This window comes from Antechinus flavipes, chromosome 1 (genome assembly GCF_016432865.1).
Source record: "Antechinus flavipes isolate AdamAnt ecotype Samford, QLD, Australia chromosome 1, AdamAnt_v2, whole genome shotgun sequence".
Taxonomy (NCBI): domain Eukaryota; kingdom Metazoa; phylum Chordata; class Mammalia; order Dasyuromorphia; family Dasyuridae; genus Antechinus; species Antechinus flavipes.
Window position 1 is genome coordinate 62,167,977 of NC_067398.1, and position 19,145 is coordinate 62,187,121.

Below are 19,145 nucleotides of genomic sequence, written 5' to 3' on the forward strand. Positions count from 1 at the left end.
CTTACAAAAATGAAACTAATTTTCTATGCAATTGGGAAAAAAAATACTAAGTAAAAATTAGAAAAAACTAATGGTGCTTCTTTTGAAGAAACTTGAGGGATTATCATAAAAACTGTGAACCATTTTGATTATCACTACACTGACGTTCAAATTTTCAAAATTGTAGAGAAACTTAAAAAACTTCAACCCTTAATTTAAAAAATATATTTTATTAGCTATAAAATTAAAATTCATTTAAAATTTGTCAGATACTAGTTTCTACTGCTATCTGGTAAACTGCTATTTTTAAAAAAAATTGAATAAAAAAGGGTAGTCATCGGAGAATAAAATTAGAACATATAAAAATATCTATTATTAAGACAAATTAAAACAGATGTTTATATAACTCTGGCTATAAGGCAAAAAAATCACTAAACCAAGGCAAACTTAAAAAACTGGTACTGAGTCTTTATCTTTTAATTCAATATATTATATTTTAATTATAATTCCAAGAGTAGGGACTAGAGATAAGGTCCAGGACTTTTCAAAGAGAAAGACACCAAAATAACAAAACAAACAAACAAACAAAAAACAATAAAAAACAAAAGCTTAAAACCACGGATTATTATGTTGTACAGTTGAGATTACTCCTTTGAATGAAGGTGAATAGATGCCATGATTTCATGATACAACTCTTTGAATCTAGTATATGAAACATAAAACAAATCTTGGCTAAAAAGCTAGAATCAGTTAGGGAGCATGGTTAAGTGGACAGAGGACATAGAAGTAAATCCTGACTTTTCCACTTACTAATTGAAGGACGATGGGCAAATCATCTAACTCCTCTGGGCTGCAATTCATCATCTATAAAATGAGAATGATTTGAACTAGAAGATTGTAAAGATCTTTTCTAGCTCTAAATCTATATGATTATGTGAATCCTAGTGAAAAGTAATATATAGCAGACAAAGGGCAGTTAAGCCAACCCAAGACATGAGTTTAATCTGGGTGATGTATATCTGATACATATTAGATGATATAGCTAGTATTAGTACTTATGAACAAGACATTTAATATCCCAATGCTTCCAAACAATTCTAGAACAAGTTACAGATGAGTTGCCTGTCTGGTTTTAGTGAAGGAAATGTTTGCTTTGGGAAGTCCGCACAGTGATGAAACTATAGTTTGGGGAAGTCTAGGGTGGAGAGAGGAATCCTAGAATGCTAAAACTTAGCAATAGAAGCTATTTTAAAAAATAATCTATTCTATAAACTACTCCCCAAAGATTTTGAAGGATGTTTAGTTCTACATATCTCTAGAAGTTTATACATTTAGTTTTGTGGGACTTATAATTATAAGGGTGGTAAGTGTTTGTAATATTGTTTCCTACAAACATTTATCACCCTTATAATTTCATTTTCAAGTTCTTAACCTTCTGAATGATAAGAGAACTAGCCTCATTAATGATGATTACCATTAATTAGCATTAAACTGAAGATGAACATCTTTGATACACTCTGGTTATTTAATCATTCCATATTGAATCTCCTGAAAAGCAGGTTTTTGTTAACAACAAACTGAAAACAAAACATGGTCCATAGACTGGCTGTATCATAAAGTGATTACAACTGCCAAACTCAAACTGCGCTCTATTCCTGTTCCCAAATGTAAAATTCAACTCACTAATAAATCCTATTTAGTCTAATTAATGAATTAATTTTTAAAAAAAATTTTTGGGGAAAATGGCAGAAAGGCAGAATAAACTATAACAGGCTTCTGTGCTACTGGGAGTGTTCTAAATTAGTTCTTGTTCTCATTCCAAAGCTTGGCTAAGCAGAGTCATTGTCAGTCTTTTTTTCATGACAAGAGGATCTTTCTCAGAATAGATACAAGGGCTCACATGGAGATTAACACTACCAGTTTCTCATTCTACTCCTTTTTATAAATACTTACTATAGAAGTGGCTTTTGTTGCAAAGTATGCTTAGGAAAAATTGGGAAAAAGAAAGAATAGGTGAAGGGGAAAAAAAACTTCATATGGATTTTTTAGTAGACTCAGTCATTAAAAAATAAATCAGTAATTCCTCTAAAATAAAGATTCTTAATATAAGGTCTGTTAACTTATCTTTTATATTATGTTAGCTAGAATTTAAAAATTCTACTTTATGCACTGAAAAACATTTTTCTAAAAAGAAGGCTACATATTTTACCAGAATGGAACAGGATATATGACCAAAAAAGCTAAGGAAGAACTGCTCTAGGACCCTAAAGAAAAAAAGACTACTCCCAGAGGACAACTGAACTTTGAAAAATGAGCAGAATGAAGAGATCTTTATAGAGGGCAATAAGAAGACTATACAATGATTAATTCTGATGGACATGGCTCTTTTCAATAATGATTGAGATGATTGAGGCCAGTTCCAATGATCTTGTGATGGAGAGAGCCATCTACACCCAGAGAGAGGCCTGTGGGAACTGAGTGTGAATCATTACATAGCATTTTCACTCTTTCTGTTGTAAATGAGTCTCAAAAATGAGACTGTAGGAAATGGCTGAAATTTAATTATGAGGCCTAACAAAATAACAGAAGACAAACTAAAAACAAACAAAATTCATAGTTTAGACTATGCCCTCATACCCTTTGATCTAGCAGTGTTTCTATCAGGCTTATATCCTAAAAAGATCTTAAAGGAGGGAAAAGGACCCACATGTGCAAAAAATGTTTGTAGCAGCCCTCTTTGTAGTGGCAAGAAACTGGAAACTGACTGGATACCCATCAGTTAGTTGGAGAATGGATGAGTAAGTTGTGGTATATGAATGTTATGTTATATTATTGTTCCATAAGAAACGATCAGCAGAATGATTTCAGAGAGGCCTAGAAGGACAAACATGAACTGATGCTAAGTGAAATGAGTAGAATGAAGAGATCTTTATAGAGGGCAACAAGAAGACTATACAATGGTTAATTCTGATGGACATGGCTCTTTTCAATAATGATTGAGATGATTGAGGCCAGTTCCAATGATCTTGTGATGGAGAGAGCCATCTACACCCAGAGAGAGGCCTGTGAGAACTGAATGTGAATCACTACATAGCATTTTCACTCTTTCTGTTGCTATTTGCTTGCATTTTATTTTATTTTATTTTATTAAAGCTTTTTATTAACAAAACATATGCATGGGTAATTTTACAACACTGACCCTTGTAAAACATTGTGTTCCAAATTTTCCCCTCCTTTCCCCAATTCCCTTCCCTAGATGTCAAGTAGTCTAATACATGTTAAATATGTTACAATATATGTTAAATTCAATATATGTATACATATTTATACAGTTATCTTGCTGCACAAGAAAAATCAGATCAAGAAGGAAGGAAAAAAAACTTGAGAAAAGAAACAAAATGCAAATGAACAACAACAGAAAGAATCAAAATTGCATTTTATTTTCTTTCTCATTTTTCCCTTTTTTGATTTGATTCTTCTTGTTCAGCAAAATAATTATATAAATATGTATGCATATATTGGATTTAATATATATATTACCATGTTTAGCATATATTGAATTACTTGCCATCTAGGGGAGGGGGTGGGAGGAAGAGGGAAAAATTGGAACACAAGGTTTTGCAAGAGTTAATGTTGAAAATCTATCCATGCTTACGTTTTGAAAATAAAAAGTTTTAATTAAAAAAAAAAGAAAAAAGAGGAAGGAAGGAAGGAGGGAGGAAAAGAGAGAAGGAAGAAAGGAAAGAAAGGAGGGAGGGAAGGAATACTATCAGGGTGTACAGAAAGAAGGAGAATTTAATTTGCGTTTCACCTTGAAGACTAACAAGTAAAATCAAAGGGCAATGCTCACCTAGTAATTACTTTTTCATTTCAAGTTTGATAATGCAAATTCGAATGACATTGGGTTTTGGGTCATTCTGACACCAGAACATAATTTGCTAATATAACACTACAAATCACTAACTCTGGTAATTATCTACATAAATAGATAAATCAATATAATTTTCTACATTAAATTTTAAGAAAAGGGCAAAATTTCCAAATATTTTTGATGTTTTAAAATTACATATTTAATAGACATTAAAGCTTTACAAGTGCTAAAAACAAAGATTATGAAACAAATTTAGGAAAACCCTTTTTATTTTAAATTCTTGGTGTAACTTGAAAATAACAAGAAAAGTTCTTTTTGGTCCCTATTTATCTTAAGGGTGCTGCCTTAAAAACTTCATAATTCCAGTGGGGTGAGACTAACAATTTTTGCTCTTTTTTCACTTGGGGCACCATAATTTATCTAACTTTATATATACCTGTTGGCTAGCTCTTTATACTACATACATTAAACACACAATGAAGCTGAATAAATATTTGACTAACATAAATGTCTTATCTCAATGACTAGGAGTCCAGAGATGTTCATTCTAAGCCGTGCAATTATATAGGTACCAATATTTTCAATTCCTGTGGTTTAACTCCCCTTAAATAAATCACCCCTGAAATAAATATTCTTACCCTAGAGAAAAATGTTAGCATGCTGAAAATTCTTTGGCAATAACTTCACCATCAGGTCCTTTGGAAGCATGCAAAACTGAATGAAAAGATTCAAGGATTTAGAGTAATTTTTATCTGTCTTCACTGCCTCCCATCTTTCAGTTAAAAAAAAAAAATCCAGTAAGTACTTAATATATCCCAAGAGAACAGGTGTAATGAACCTTTTTTCTGCCAAGGATGATTGGGTACATAACATCATTCATGGGCCATAAAAAATTATCTACTTAAAAACTCAAGCAGTGGGAGGTTGCTGCACTTAGCTTTCAGCTCATTATTGCCTACACTGCCTTGGAAAGGCCAGACCAAATGATTACATAGGCCTTTTATGGCCCACCGTCTGGATGTTCCCCACTAAGCACTGCTTTTAGTACCAAACTGCTAGAGAAGAGTCAAGTGGATGCTGGGATTCAGGAAGATCTGAGTTCAAATCTGGCCTGAGATACTTACTAATTGTGTGTACCTGGGCAAGTTATTAATCACTATTTCCTCATCTATAAAAATGGGGATAATAACAGCACCTACCATTCAGGGCCATTGTGAGGATCAAATGAGAAAATAATTATAAGTGTATATTACCTGACAGATACTAAGTAAAACATAAATATTAACTTTATTCCTCATCATTACTTTATAAGTATGAAATCTAAGAGATAATGTGGCATATTGAAAAGAATACTTGATATGAAGCTGGAGGATTACTCCTTGCATGATCTTGTACAAGACATTTCCCCTGCTGAGCCCTCAGCTTCCTTGACTACGAAATGATGGGGTTGAATCAAGACAGCCTATAAGGCACCATCCCAAGAAGAGAGCTATGATCCTATGATTACATATTAAAGAGCTCCCTTGAGAACTAGGGTTTAGAGCATATAGTCTGTAAAGCCCCTTGGGTCCTTTCAATGGGGCCCACGAAGTCAAAACCATTTTTGTAATAGCTAAAAGATGTAACTTCCCTTTTAAAATACTCCTGGTCTTTTCCCACTACGTATTTGTTTGAGGTCAAGATTTTCTCCCAATACTTCAACCAGAACAACCAGATCGCAACAAATTAAATGCAGAAACAGATGATGATTCATCTGCCTTCTATTAAATTGGACATTAAGATTTAGAAAAGTACGTAAAATGGTGCCACACCTTGACAAATTATTTGTTTTAGAAAATATTTTCATAAAAAATATGACATTTATGTTAGCATGTAATAATATGTTTTAAGATGAATTAACAAACTTTAAAAAATTATTTGTTTTAACCTCAAATATGGTAAATGTAAATAAATATAATAACCTACATTGACTAAATCTCTTTGGGGTCTTTGATAATGGTTAAGAATATAAAGAGGTCCTGAAACCAAAAAGTTTGAGAAAGTAGAAAGATTATTAGAATAGTGAGCAAAAAGGTTATTAGGACGCTGTCACTAATAAAATGCCATGACTTCTAGCAAATCACAACTGCTTTTATCTCAGTTACCTTACATATAAAATGAAGGAATTGGAGTAGAGGATTTCTAAATTTTCTTGTAGTTCTAGTAAAACTGATTTTTAAAAACCTGGTCAAATACTAAATTATTTACAAATATAATACTTAAATATACTATCACTGCCTGAGCTCAATATATCACGGAACCCATTTGGTGAATCCATTAGTAATATGAATACATCCCTAATTCACCTTTTATGTAAAGTTCATATTTTTCCAACATAGAACACACCTGTACTCACTTGGCACTCTCTTCCCCCCTTGGCACTATTTCTCTCCAGGAAGGTTAGTTTAGCAGTTTTGCATCCTTGGCTTCATTAAAATTTACTTCTCTACAGGGATAAAGGAAGGGATTTCTGAAAATTCTCACCAAAAAGTAAGGAAAAAAATTCTAACAAAATTCCCTCCTCCCTCTTTCCCAACAATCATCTTTCATGAATAGCAGAAGTAATGGAAAAATGCATTATCACAAAATTCCAGAGGTAAGAAGTCTCAAATTCCTTTAAAGATCAGCAAAGAAAACTAATGTTCTAGACTTTGATGCACTAAATATATTTTTCTACTGTATATTAACTTTAAATATAAAATAACTGGAACCAAAATCTTTTCTTCAAGTTTTTATAGAAAGAAAATACTCTCTTCAAAGTAAATTTTGAAGTCAATTAGATGTAGCATGTAACTAAAACAACCTCAACAGTTGATTTTCAAAAAATCTTGATGATGAGATAAAAATGCAAAGAGAAAACATTACACAAACTGTACTGTGAATTATTTTTCCTAATATTAGAAGAGTACACTTTAACAAGTCTACACTAAAACAAATGATATGCTTAAATTTCTGTTTATGAAACTATTTTAGAAAATATCCAAACTGAAAAATTACTATGGACTTTATTACTCATTATATTTAAAACAAATCACATGAATTGGTTTAGCATCTAGACCTCTAAAAATCAATATAGTTAGGAAAAAATTAATTTATTCTTTTAAAAATCAAATAAAAGATTTACAGCAATGTAATGGGTGCATTGCCTTTTATCCTGAAACACTGCTTCCAAATTCTCTAAGAATTTAACTTTAAAAATCCAGTTCAAGTCAATAATTATTCATTCAGTGCCAGGTGTTAAAGAATACAAAGATAAAATTAATTAAGTCTTCACCACAAGGAATTTATAATCTTCTGAAGAGAATCAGTATTTAGTCAAAAAGTACTACAGGAAGGGCTAACAACTAACGGAGTAATCAGAAAAGGCATTCAACTGTGAATGGAATGAGAGAACCCAAGTGGAAGAGGGGAAAAAGGAAGTCTATTTCAGACAGAGAGGCAAGAAATGGAATGTTATGAATGGCAAACAAGTACCTAGTCTGGCTGAAATGTTGAGTACTTTCAAAAGAAGAAAACAAGATAAAACTGGAAATAAGAATTTGGAGACAGACCATAAAAATAAAGGAATTTGTATCTGATGCTAAAAGCAATGAGGAAGGAATGCCTTTGATTTCATAGTTTCATGAAGACTGTTTCACATTTTGATGTTAAAGTAGCTAAAATGTCCATACCCCTTAACTTATAGAGATCCCATTTTGAGATGTATAACTCAAGAGATCACCTGCAAAAAAAAAAAAAAAAAAAAAAAAAAAAAAAAAAAAAAAAAGACTATATACACCATAATATTTATAACAACACTTTTTGGGGTAGCAAAAGACTGGAAACAAGGTAGATGCTCATTTACTGGGGGAATGGCTAAACTTTTAAATAAGTATGTAATGAAATATTTATTACTGAGTGGTGAGAAACAAACAAAAAAAGATGAATATCAAGAAACATGGAAAAACTTCCACATAATGTTGCAAAGTGAAATGATAGCTTCTGGAGAAAGATAATGAGTTCAGTTTTTGACATGTCGAGTTTAAGACGTATACAGCATCTCGATTTCAAGATGTCCAATATGCACTTGGAGATGTTAGGTTAGAGGTCAAGTGACTATTATGTGCTTGCTATGTGCCAGGTATTATGTTGAGGAAACAAACAAGACAATTCCAGTCCTCAAGGAGTTTGCATTCTAATATGAAAAAACATGTAGAGGGGATAAGTGGCTCAAAAATGTTTTGAAGGTCAATGGGATAACAGATTACTCCCTGTGGGGAGGAAGAGGTAAAGTCAGAAGGTAGAAAAATTTAGAACACAAAGTTTTATAGAAATGAATGTTTAAAAATATCTTTACATGTATTTGAAAAAATAAAATATTATTTAAGAAAGTCAGTGGATAAAGTAATTAGAGGTATCTACAAATTTCTTTCTATTATACCATAGTACTAGCTACTCAAATTTGTTGAAATGTGATTCCATCATCTGTGGATATGTAAAATAATGAAGACTTGGAAATATCTATGAAACAAAAATCGAATCTTTTTAAGTGACAACACTTCCAAAGAACATTTTCTAATGAAAAATTAGTTATTAGTAAACTTATTCTGCTTTTGTTCACATCGAAATTATCTAGGGATTAGCAATAATAGGGTAATATTTCCTTATTATCCACTCACTTCTTAACCCCTTGCAAGCTGGCTTCTGTTTCTACCATTAAACTAAAACTATTCTCTACAAGACCATATATTATTCTCACAATCTTTCTCTTTTCTCCCTGACTTTATCTTCCATGTCACTCAAACATTTGACATTAGAGACAATCCTGTGCTTCCAGATGTCATCAATGCTCTGAGCTTCATGATACTGTCTTCTTACAGATCTTACTCCTACTTCTCTAACTTCTTCTTTTCCTTTTTTGAAGGCTAAACTTCACAAAGCTCCTTAAACAGGCATTCTTCCTAAGGTTCAGTCTAGAATATTAAGCTGGATCAAACATGATGAAATTTAATAAAGGCAAATTTTAAATTCTCAGTTGTTATTTTATTCTGTCATTCCAGTCATGTCCAACCCTTAATGACCCCATTTGGAATTTTCTTGGCAAAGACAGTGGAGTGGGTTGCCATTTCCTTCTTCAGTAAATCTATTTTATCAAGCAATTAGATTGCTTAAGTAACAATTAGGAAGTGTCAACTGGATTTGAATTCAGGTCTTCTTGACTGTAGGCCCAGTGCTCTAACCACTGAGCCACCAGTTGCCTTCAATGGGGTCATTATCAGTCATTCTGAACTATGTCTTTTCATTGACTCAAGATGAACCTAGAGAAGATAGTGAAGCTAATGACTCTGCACAGTTTTGTCTCACCCTCCTCATGTCACCGGTCCTCTTTAAGAACAAAGAACAACAAGTTGCCTCCATATGTAACTTGTTACACAGGGTTAAATTTCACAAAGTACAAAATGGGGAAAATGTAATGGCTTGGACAATAAATAACTCATCTGAAAATGCCAGGACTTTAGTAGAATGCAAGTTTAATAGAGGTCAACAGTGTGATTATGGCAGCAAAAAAAAAGCAACTATAATTGGAGACTACATGAAGATTAAAAATTGAGGAAATAAAAGAATCCAGTTCTGCCCAGTTCACACTTGGACTACAGTGTACATTTCTAAAAGAAGTCACCCTGGTGGGAAGCTAGGTGGCATAGTGGTTAGAACACCAGCCCTGAAGTCAGGAGGACTTGAGTTCAAATCTGGTCTCAGACATTTAACACTTCCTAGCTGTGTGATCCCGAGCATATCAATGAAGCCCAATTGCCTCAGCTAAAAAATAAATAAATGAATGAATAAACAAATAAAGCAAGCAAGCAAGCAAACAAGCAAGAAGTCATCCTGACTTAGTAGTCACTACTTCCTTTAAAAGAAATCCATATTTTATTGTTGTATTTTGTATTTACATCACAATGATTTTCCATCCACCTCCTAGCATATGGAATTTTCCCTTTTGACAAAGAACTATGACAATATGGCTATTAATAAGATCTGTCTCACTGTCATTAGCTTTCCATGACAGCTATGATTTGTTGTGTTTGAACTTTCTTAATTCTAATTTTATTGGACTACTTCATTTTTTTGTATTCACTTTTCATTACTTGTCCCCCTACATCTATCTAATAGACCTTCAAAAAACAAAACAAAACCCAAGTTGGTTAATGAGTTGGTTTCTCCAAAATAACCATCTCTCTTCCTCCTTATTAGCACTGTTTCAATTCAGAATTTCATTCTTGGAAGCTTCTTTCTATGACCATTCTTATTCCATAAAATTCCATCTCTATCCTTTTTCTAAACAGTTTGTAATATATTCTCCTCAAATATATAGGGTGTCTATCAGACTATTTGTTATTTTTCTCTATCCTGCAATCTAGGATGGAATAGTCACTTCTCCCCAGGTTCCCATGATCCCTACATCATCAACCAATTCTGTCTACAGTAGGCATTTTTTTTTCCTGTTAAGTTCAAAGAACAGAACTAGAACCAATGAGTAGATGGATGCCACAAAGTGATAAATTTCAGTTCACTAGAAGGTCTTCTGAAAATGGAATGTGTTGCCTTATAAAATGGGGATATTGAAAAGAGGATAAACTGAATATATCCAGAAATAGTTGAGATAGCTTCTAAAGTTCTTTTTTTCTGGGTTCTATTTAGGAATTTACATATGATAGGTTTGATTTTCTCATTAACGTAAAAGGTAAGCTCACTGCTGAGAGCTAAAAGATTGATGGAAGAGGAGAATAAAATTTAGGTGCTGTAGAAATGATTCTTGCTAGAGTCAATACAGAAAATGTACTAGGAAATCAAATAGACGAATTTGAAAATTTCCTTGTTTTTTGCCTTAACTTTTTTTTTTTCATTGGTTGAGGCAATTGGGGCACAGCTAGGAGTGTTAAGTGTCTGAGACCATATTTGAACTCAGGTCCTCCTGACTTCAGGGCTGGTGCTCTATCCACTGCACCACTTAGCTGCCCCTGTCTTAACATTTTTAAGCAATGTACTGCTTATCATTACATTAAGTAGAAGAAAAAGAAATAGTGATAATAACACCACCCACCCATTTATATTAACACCTAAATGTTGTTCTTAAAAAATACTTAGCCAGGGGAAACGCTCACGTTTTTAAGTGGATTTGTAAAACTACGTGAATTTGACTTATCTATATTACACTTCTTATATGTTACTCTATACAACATTAAGAGGTTGAAAGATAATTGCAATAAAAACTGAATGTGAGCTCTTGTTTAGTAAATACACAGCACATAGTAAGCACACATGAGAATATATGAAATACTACGTACTGGATCAGAAGAGTTAATAGGAGTAACAGAAAATGGCTAAGAGTATGGTAGCTGACTTCATCTCATGTTGAAAAAATTAAACTAATCATGCTTAATTTTCAAGATAATTATCCATTCACAAATCTACTGAAATGGTTCTTAAATTTGGATATATTCTGCATCTCTTAATCAATCTCATATGTTTGCTATCTACAATTTATAAAATCTTGTAATAAGTCAGTCAACAAGCATTCAGGAAGACTACTTTGTGCTCTATTATGCTAACGCTGAAGAGATAAAGTAAGACAAAAAAAAAAACCAGACCCTTTTCTCAAGAAAGTCCCAGAGCAATGCAGGAGACAACATGCAAAATAACTGTGAATAAGATATAGACAGGATAAAATGGGGGTGATTTCAGGTACTAAAATTAAGGTTTGGGCAAAGTTTCTTGTAGAAAACTTCACTTCTATAACTCTTTTCCAAGGTTCTATGAGTGCCCAACTTTATAAAATAAAATTATTTTTGTAGTTACATTACCTAAACTTTCTTTTTGTCCTCTCATACAACAATTTTTATTAGGGAAAAGGAAAAAAAAAATCCAGCAAAACCAACTGATACATCAAAACTTATGTTTTAATAATACTTCTTGGGAGCCAGGTTCAGGATCTGTAATTTGGAAACACTGTTTCAATTGGCTAATGTTGTCTGTTCTTTCCATTTACTCTGTTGCCCCATACTTCTAATTATCTATGTTAAGTTGCATAAATGCATATTTATCAGAGTCCTAAAAACAAACTTTTGCAACACTTTCTTAGCTATAAATATTTAGTTGATAAAACAAGAAAGTTAATCTTTCTAATCATTCATATATGGAAGTGTGTATTTTCTTTACTGAAATTCAATTCTCATATCTTTCTTTTATTAAGGTCAGAACTGCACATAATATTCTGTTTTATATAACAAAATCATGCTTCCCATCTTGTTTCTAATACCTATTATTTCTGCCACACAGTGGCAAAAAGAATGATTTCTTACAAATTACAAATTAACAATAGCACTAAGGAACTTTTCCAGATTTATAACGGATAATGTGCAAAGTTCAATTTTTTGCAATTTATCACTGTACCCTTGCTTAAGATGAAGAACCCCTGGTCCATCTTTCGTTGACTTAAGTGTTCAGAGTCACTCTTGTCTTTAATACTATAAACTTGCCATTTCTTTTGGCATACAACCTGCAAACATATAACTATTTAACTGTACTCTTCCTTTCTTCTTATTATTTAGAAAAATGTTAGTATATGACCCAGGCCAAAGACATTACACTGAAGAATAAATGCTACTTATATACTGTCCCGTTTAGAGAAGATTTTTCTCCCTATCCTTTGATTCTTATCTTTAAGTCAATTTTCTATCCTTTGACACAAGATTACTCAAAATCCATGGTAACTTGGTTTGAATTCTAGAATAATGCAAGAATAATAGAATATATAAAAGAATATAAAATAACAGGAGGTAATCTAAGGAAAGATACTGATTTATCTTTTTCTGAACTACTTTAGTCTTAATAACCTGCATTGCTACTTGGCCTTTTATATTTTATCACTTATTTTTTACTACTGTCAACTACCTTATAGTTTAGTAAAAGATTTTAAGCTAAAGGTCAGTGCCTAATATATCTTATTCTGCTGAACACAAAAGAACAGTTAGTTAACTGAAACATTACAAGACATTAAAAATCTACATCTAAAATTAAGTATACAAGTAACTTCTGAGTGGTTTTTCCTAAGAAAACCAGAACCTACCAATCCTGAATTGGACATTACCGAGATCTTTCTGTGGTAGCTTTTCCCCTTCCTCTTTCTAAACTTTCTTTCCTTCAGAAGTATTCTCAATTCTATGCTGCTCCAAGTATTTAGATGCTAAATTGTCAGCCCTAACTACCTTCAAAGCAGGATTTCAGTTTCTCTTTTAATAAAGATCTAGCTTTGGGAAAGAACAAGGGGGCAGTTAGCACAAATGAATCTGTATCTCAGCACTACCACTAATGACTCTGGGAAAGTTGTATTCTCTTAAAATTAGGTCTCAGTTTCCTCTTCTATGTTCCTTCAATCACTCTGCAACTTCAAAGAGATACAATTCTCAAAGTAGTTACCCAAGGAGATAATTTTCCATTGTTTTCTGGGAAGAACACTATTCATAACATCATGCATCTATCTCTAACACTGCGGCTCACTTCAAGTCTTTGTTACCCACAGCTTCCTTCCTTCTGGCCAATGAGGAAGGGCAGAATCTGGGAAAGGGAGGCAAGAATAAGCACCTTCTAACCCCCTAATATCCAGGAATTCACATTTACTGGCAGCACCGGTGACAGATAGGGGCAGTGCTAAGAACCCTACATACTATTCAACTAAGGAAATCCTTTCAGTTCCATATCATTTTTAGTCCACCAAAAAACAAAAAACAAAAAAAAAACCTTACAAGAAAGGAGAGAAGGCAGATCTCTTTATTCACATATCCTATAGCTCCCCAACACCAATATCCCAAAGTTATCAGGAATTCTGCTATATACATGTTCATATTCTTGCCTTCCTTCCCTTTTAAAGAATACCCATCCTCAATCTGCCCTGGGAATTATGCCAAATTCTGAAATGAATTCCAGCATTTTAAGTTCATAGAATCATGAAATTTAAATGAAGATTAATGAAAGAAAAGAGGGAGTGGAACATATGACAAAATATTTTTAAACGATTGAAATATGCTATCAATAATTTTCATTTGGAACTCTGTTTACTTACCTAAGTAATGTTGTGGATGAAATGGCATAGGCTTACTAGTCGCTGAATAATATCCAACTGCTCTCTTAAATCGAGTAACTTTGTCATCTGTTCTAGACTGAAATAGAAATAAAAAAACAAAATCTTCTTAAAACCATTATGCCTCTAATCAATTACATTAAAAAAAAACCCTCTTGGACTTTTAATTTTTTTTTTTAACATTAGCTTATAAGTTTAAAAATATTCTAAGTGTCTTAAGAAAAAGCAAAAGATATTTAGGAAAAACACTATCTAGTACTATTTTTAAGTAATATGGTTAAACTAATATAAGACTGAGAAAAGATGTGTTGTATCAGCAGTTCTATTATCAACTTGTACAACTACTTAAATCTTTGAGGTATTTCCTTCCTATCTTCCTATTTGATACATAAGACTCAATACAAGTAACATCAATGGGAATATTTGCCCAAGTGTTTGGAATTTGGATAAAAGTAGAGTGGAATCTCTTAATAAAAGCCAATATTTTGGTCCCAACTTACTTCAGTTCTTACTGAACTAGGTGGGGTGGGGGTGAGGTGGAAATATAAATGCCAAATTTACACAAGCCTAACTAACTGGACAGACATACAACAGTAGCCCCCCTGGGCTACTCTGGAACCCAAGTGGTTCCAGAGCTTTCCTATGTGGATTACATGATAAGGTTCTAGAAAATGATTTTCTCATATGCTTAATGTGTGCTGGAAAAGACAGTAGATTTATAGAGCATGAGTTAAAACCATGATTCTGCCATTTACTACTTATTTGTCTTTATCAATATATACTTATCTCTATTTTCCTCCCTCTCTCTCTCTTCCTTTCCTTCTCTCTCCTCCCCCCCCCCCGCCCCCCAATATGGCAAGACTACTCAAGAACTGAACCAAATAGCTTATTTCAGTTAAACAATTAAAAGCTAGCAGATGCCTAAGGTAAAACACATTCAAGCTATTTTACCTGTGAATGCTGAAAAACATCTTTAGCTATGGCATCCAAATCAGTGGTATCCTGAATATTACGAACGTAGTCAGCAACAGCTTTGATCACTACATCACAAGGTGGTAAAACTAGCTGGTGAGCCCGTACCTAGGAAAATAAACAGGTATGTAAACAAATGGGTCAAAGAATACTTAACTGTAATCTAAATTAATAACTAAGGGTCTGATGACTTATTAATACTATGAGTTACATTTTAAGATCCCTACCAACACCACCACCCACAATTGTGATTCTACCTAAAAGCTTTTAGCACCAAGATTATTTCAAGCTCTACATTACTGCTAAATAAAGCTTATAATGGTTATCTTATCTGACATATATCCAATACTATTGGATATACCACTAAACTTAAGGGGTCATCTGATTTTGATATTGGTGAAATCCCACTATCATGAATTTCATATCCAAATGTTGTTCTTGACATTCTCAGAAATTACATTTCTAGTCTACAAGTACTAGAGAGTAAACAACAACAACAAACAAACAAACAAACAAAAAAAAAAAAAACCACCTAGTGCCTTGCTTCTTTTTAGTTGAAAATGTCCTAAAATCAATACAAATAAAAATGAAAGGAATTATACAAACACCTTTATATTCTTCATAACTTTCTTCCTATTATTTATAGCTAGATCAAAAAGCACTAATATCAATCCCTTGAGAGCATCTGCAGGGAAGAAAAGGCAGCCAGTTACGTGTACTTTATAGTGCTAAATCTGAAACTAACTAGGAATATGACGTGGACAAGTCAATTAATCTTTCCAGACCTTAGTTTCTTTATTGATAAAAGCAAAACCCTTTCAGGGCTAAGATATTATATGCCTACTCTTGATTAGAATTTTTCTGAAATATTGTGTGCGCACACATACACATACACACTTTTGCTCTAACTTTCCATTAGGGCCAAGGATTACAAAAAGCCATTAAAAAAAAATGTATATATGGTGATTATGTCTGTATTTATTTGTCCTATTTCCCCCAGAAGATACAGATGCCAGTAAACATAAGAATTTTCTGAAATTAATTTAAAAAAAAAAAAGCAAACTAAAACCAATCAAAGTCAAACAATAGATGTGTTTATTTCTTTATGTCTTTTCTTCTACAAAATTAGTTTTCTGAAAATAAAAGAATTGGTTCTTCCCCTGGAAACTATATTCCCCTCATTTAAAAAACTTGTTTGCTTCCAATGCATAAAATTGGATAGCCTATAATCATAGTTGTATGCCACCAATTCTTTAAAATGCCTACCACTGCTAACCATGACACTCTTGTTTAAATATTTAAGATTGCACATTATGGTTAATCTATCAAACAAATGATTTCAATTTTCCAAAAAACTCATGAAATTGTAAGGCATAGCCTGTTCATTTCTGTATTTCACCTACCCCCTCATCTATAAAAGATCCATAATCAGTTTTCAGAATAAAAATTTCTGGAGTCTAATAATCCTATGTAATCTGCTTTGGTACCTTCCTTCCAACTTTTTAACACTGTCAATTCTTCCCCACTAAAATGAAAATTTGTAATTTAAGTGAATTTAAGTTCACTTCATTTCTGTAGATGGTAAAACATGACCAGCAAGTCACCATCATTTCTATAAAATCTTAAGATTGGGAATAATTTATCCCTCACCTACATCTTCTCCAAGCTGGATTATCCAAGTAATTTTGCTTTTGCTCAGAGAGAGCAATAAGGATTGCAGATCAAACAGAACAAATTAAAACCAATCAAAGTCAAACAATAGATGTGTTTATTTCTTTATGTCTTTTCTTCTACAAAATTAGTTTTCTGAAAATAAAAGAATTGGTTCTTCCCCTGGAAACTATATTCCCCTCATTTAAAAAACTTGTTTGCTTCTAATGCATAAAATTGGATAGCCTATAATCATAGTTGTATGCTACCAATTGAGTTCATAGAGCTCAATTTTTTAAAAAAAATTGAAAGGTCTTAAAACTTAAAACTTTAAGCTGTAACTATTTGTATAATTTGCTACATTAAGAACAATACATTCAGATATTTGTGCAATAAGAGGGAATATCTTACCCAAGATATTTCTTCCTAAAATTTTTCTGTCTTCTCCATTTTTTCAAATATTTCATTCTTTCTAACCAATTAGAATTAAATTAGAAACTCCTACACCACTAAAGAAAAAGTAAGTATTTCAAGAGACTTTAGAACCTCAATATATTTTATAAAAATAATTAAAGGGAAACAATTATTATTTTTAAACTTTATGAGGTATGCCTGTAAAAATTTAGCCCATAAATGTGAATCCCAAATATATAAAATCATATAACATTAGAATATTCATGGCTTTTAATTCAGCAAACATGTATTAAGTCCTACTATGTAAACAAAAACCTAAGCAATCCTTGACTTAAAAAAGCTTACATTCTCCAGGTTTAAAATGTTTATCAGTCATTCAATTTGAAAAACTACAAATATACAGGCTAAATTCAAATGGTATCAGATTTCAAGAAACTAAGAATGTTAAAAAACAAAATTATGGCTCACAGGGCTAACCAGCTTCCTAAAACTCATTTGTGAGAGTGATCATTTATGCCTTTCGGTGTGACCTTTTACTGAATAAGTTATTCTGTAGCCACAAATCAGCCAACTTCTGAGTTTATCAAATTCATTCTCTATCATCAAAATACATACTTTGGAATTTCATGATAGGATATCTACTTCCAGAAAACACAATTGTAGCTGGAAAAATGAAAAAGTTACCCAATCTATAGCAAATCAAAATTGGAATTTTAAACAAATAAAGAAAAAGACATTTTATCAAACTGACATACTTTCAAGAAAGTGCCCTCCCAACACAAGCACACGTATGTGTACACACACACACACACACACACACACACTCTCACTCTCTCTCTCTCCCTCTCCCTCTCCCTCTCCCTCTCTCTGCTTCCCTAAATCTTCTCTTTTCTCAGCTCTTGACTTGTAGAGGGAGAACATTTGAACTGCTGAAGAGGGGTCTCAGCGTTTGATATAGAAAGTAAGAAGGCTTGGAATTGATCTGGAAGTTGATTGACTTCCTTGGCAAGGCTGACAAGGATGTCTAAAACACAGGAGTGAACAAAGTTGAGCAGTAAATTACTATTTGTTGTAATCAAACATAACAAAAGAAAATGAAAAGATTTTCTTTCTCAGATACCACAAACTTAGACACTAGATAAGGCAATGTTCTAAAAACATCAAAAATAAGATATAAAATATATTTTCTACTTATAAGACATCATAGAATTTGGAGTTTGAGATTATTTAGGAAAATCCCTTCAATTTACAGATCAACAAACTGAGGGCTCAGAGAAGAATTAGGTGACTTGAGTCAGGTAAGGAGTGTCAATTAGTTAAGTGTCCCAGTTAGGTCTCTTGATTCCAATATTATTTCCAGTCTATCCCATAGAAAATACAAATGATATTAGATATCACTTTTTTTTTTAGGTTGATTAGTACTTAGTACTATAGGACATCAACCAAAATTTAAAAATATCTTTATAATTATGAACTTCTAGCAGGAACGATCTGTTTTATTTTTCTTTTTGTCTCTCCAGCATTTAATACAGTATCTAGACATAGCAGGTGCTCAACAAATGTTTGTTGATTTGACTTTTCTCCTTGTAACACTACCATTCGTTCTATAGGGAAATTAATTTAATAATATTGATTTATGATCATATATATGATCAATAATAATCTTCTTAAAACTTAATTAGATTTCCAAAAATTAGCTAAGGTATAGCAATATAAAATTAGAATATTTTTCACTTTTCAAAGAATAGTATATTGCTCACAATACAAAATACCATCCTTTAGCAAAAAACAAAGTTAGTGTATATACTTTTAAAAAAACACATACACTTCCTTGGAGATATATTTTTTTTAAATTGGTTCTAAAATATCAATTCCTTATAATAATCATCTTTAGAAGGCAATTTAAACAGTCTCATCTTCATCTAAATCAAATTCTAAGCAGTTGCAGGATTCTAGCAAGGCTTTTCAAAGATCTAAATAAATCAACTAACTTTGCTGTCATATATATATATACATATATATATGGCTTTTCAAAGATCTAAATAAATCAACTAACTTTGCTGTCACATATCTATCTATCTATCTATCTATCTATCTATC

General features: G+C 32.3%; 1 protein-coding gene across 2 annotated transcripts in view; it reads right to left on the reverse strand.

Moving 5' to 3' along the window:
- FAM120A (family with sequence similarity 120A) overlaps positions 1-19,145 on the reverse strand; it is a 147,733-nt gene that overhangs the window by 72,258 nt on the left and 56,330 nt on the right. For both annotated transcript variants that reach the window (XM_051983906.1, XM_051983899.1), the window contains exons 4-5: positions 14,961-15,089; positions 13,992-14,088 (exon numbers count right to left, since the gene is read on the reverse strand). In XM_051983906.1, the coding sequence (XP_051839866.1) occupies positions 13,992-14,088; positions 14,961-15,089 (226 nt within the window). The remainder of the gene's footprint in view (positions 1-13,991; positions 14,089-14,960; positions 15,090-19,145) is intronic.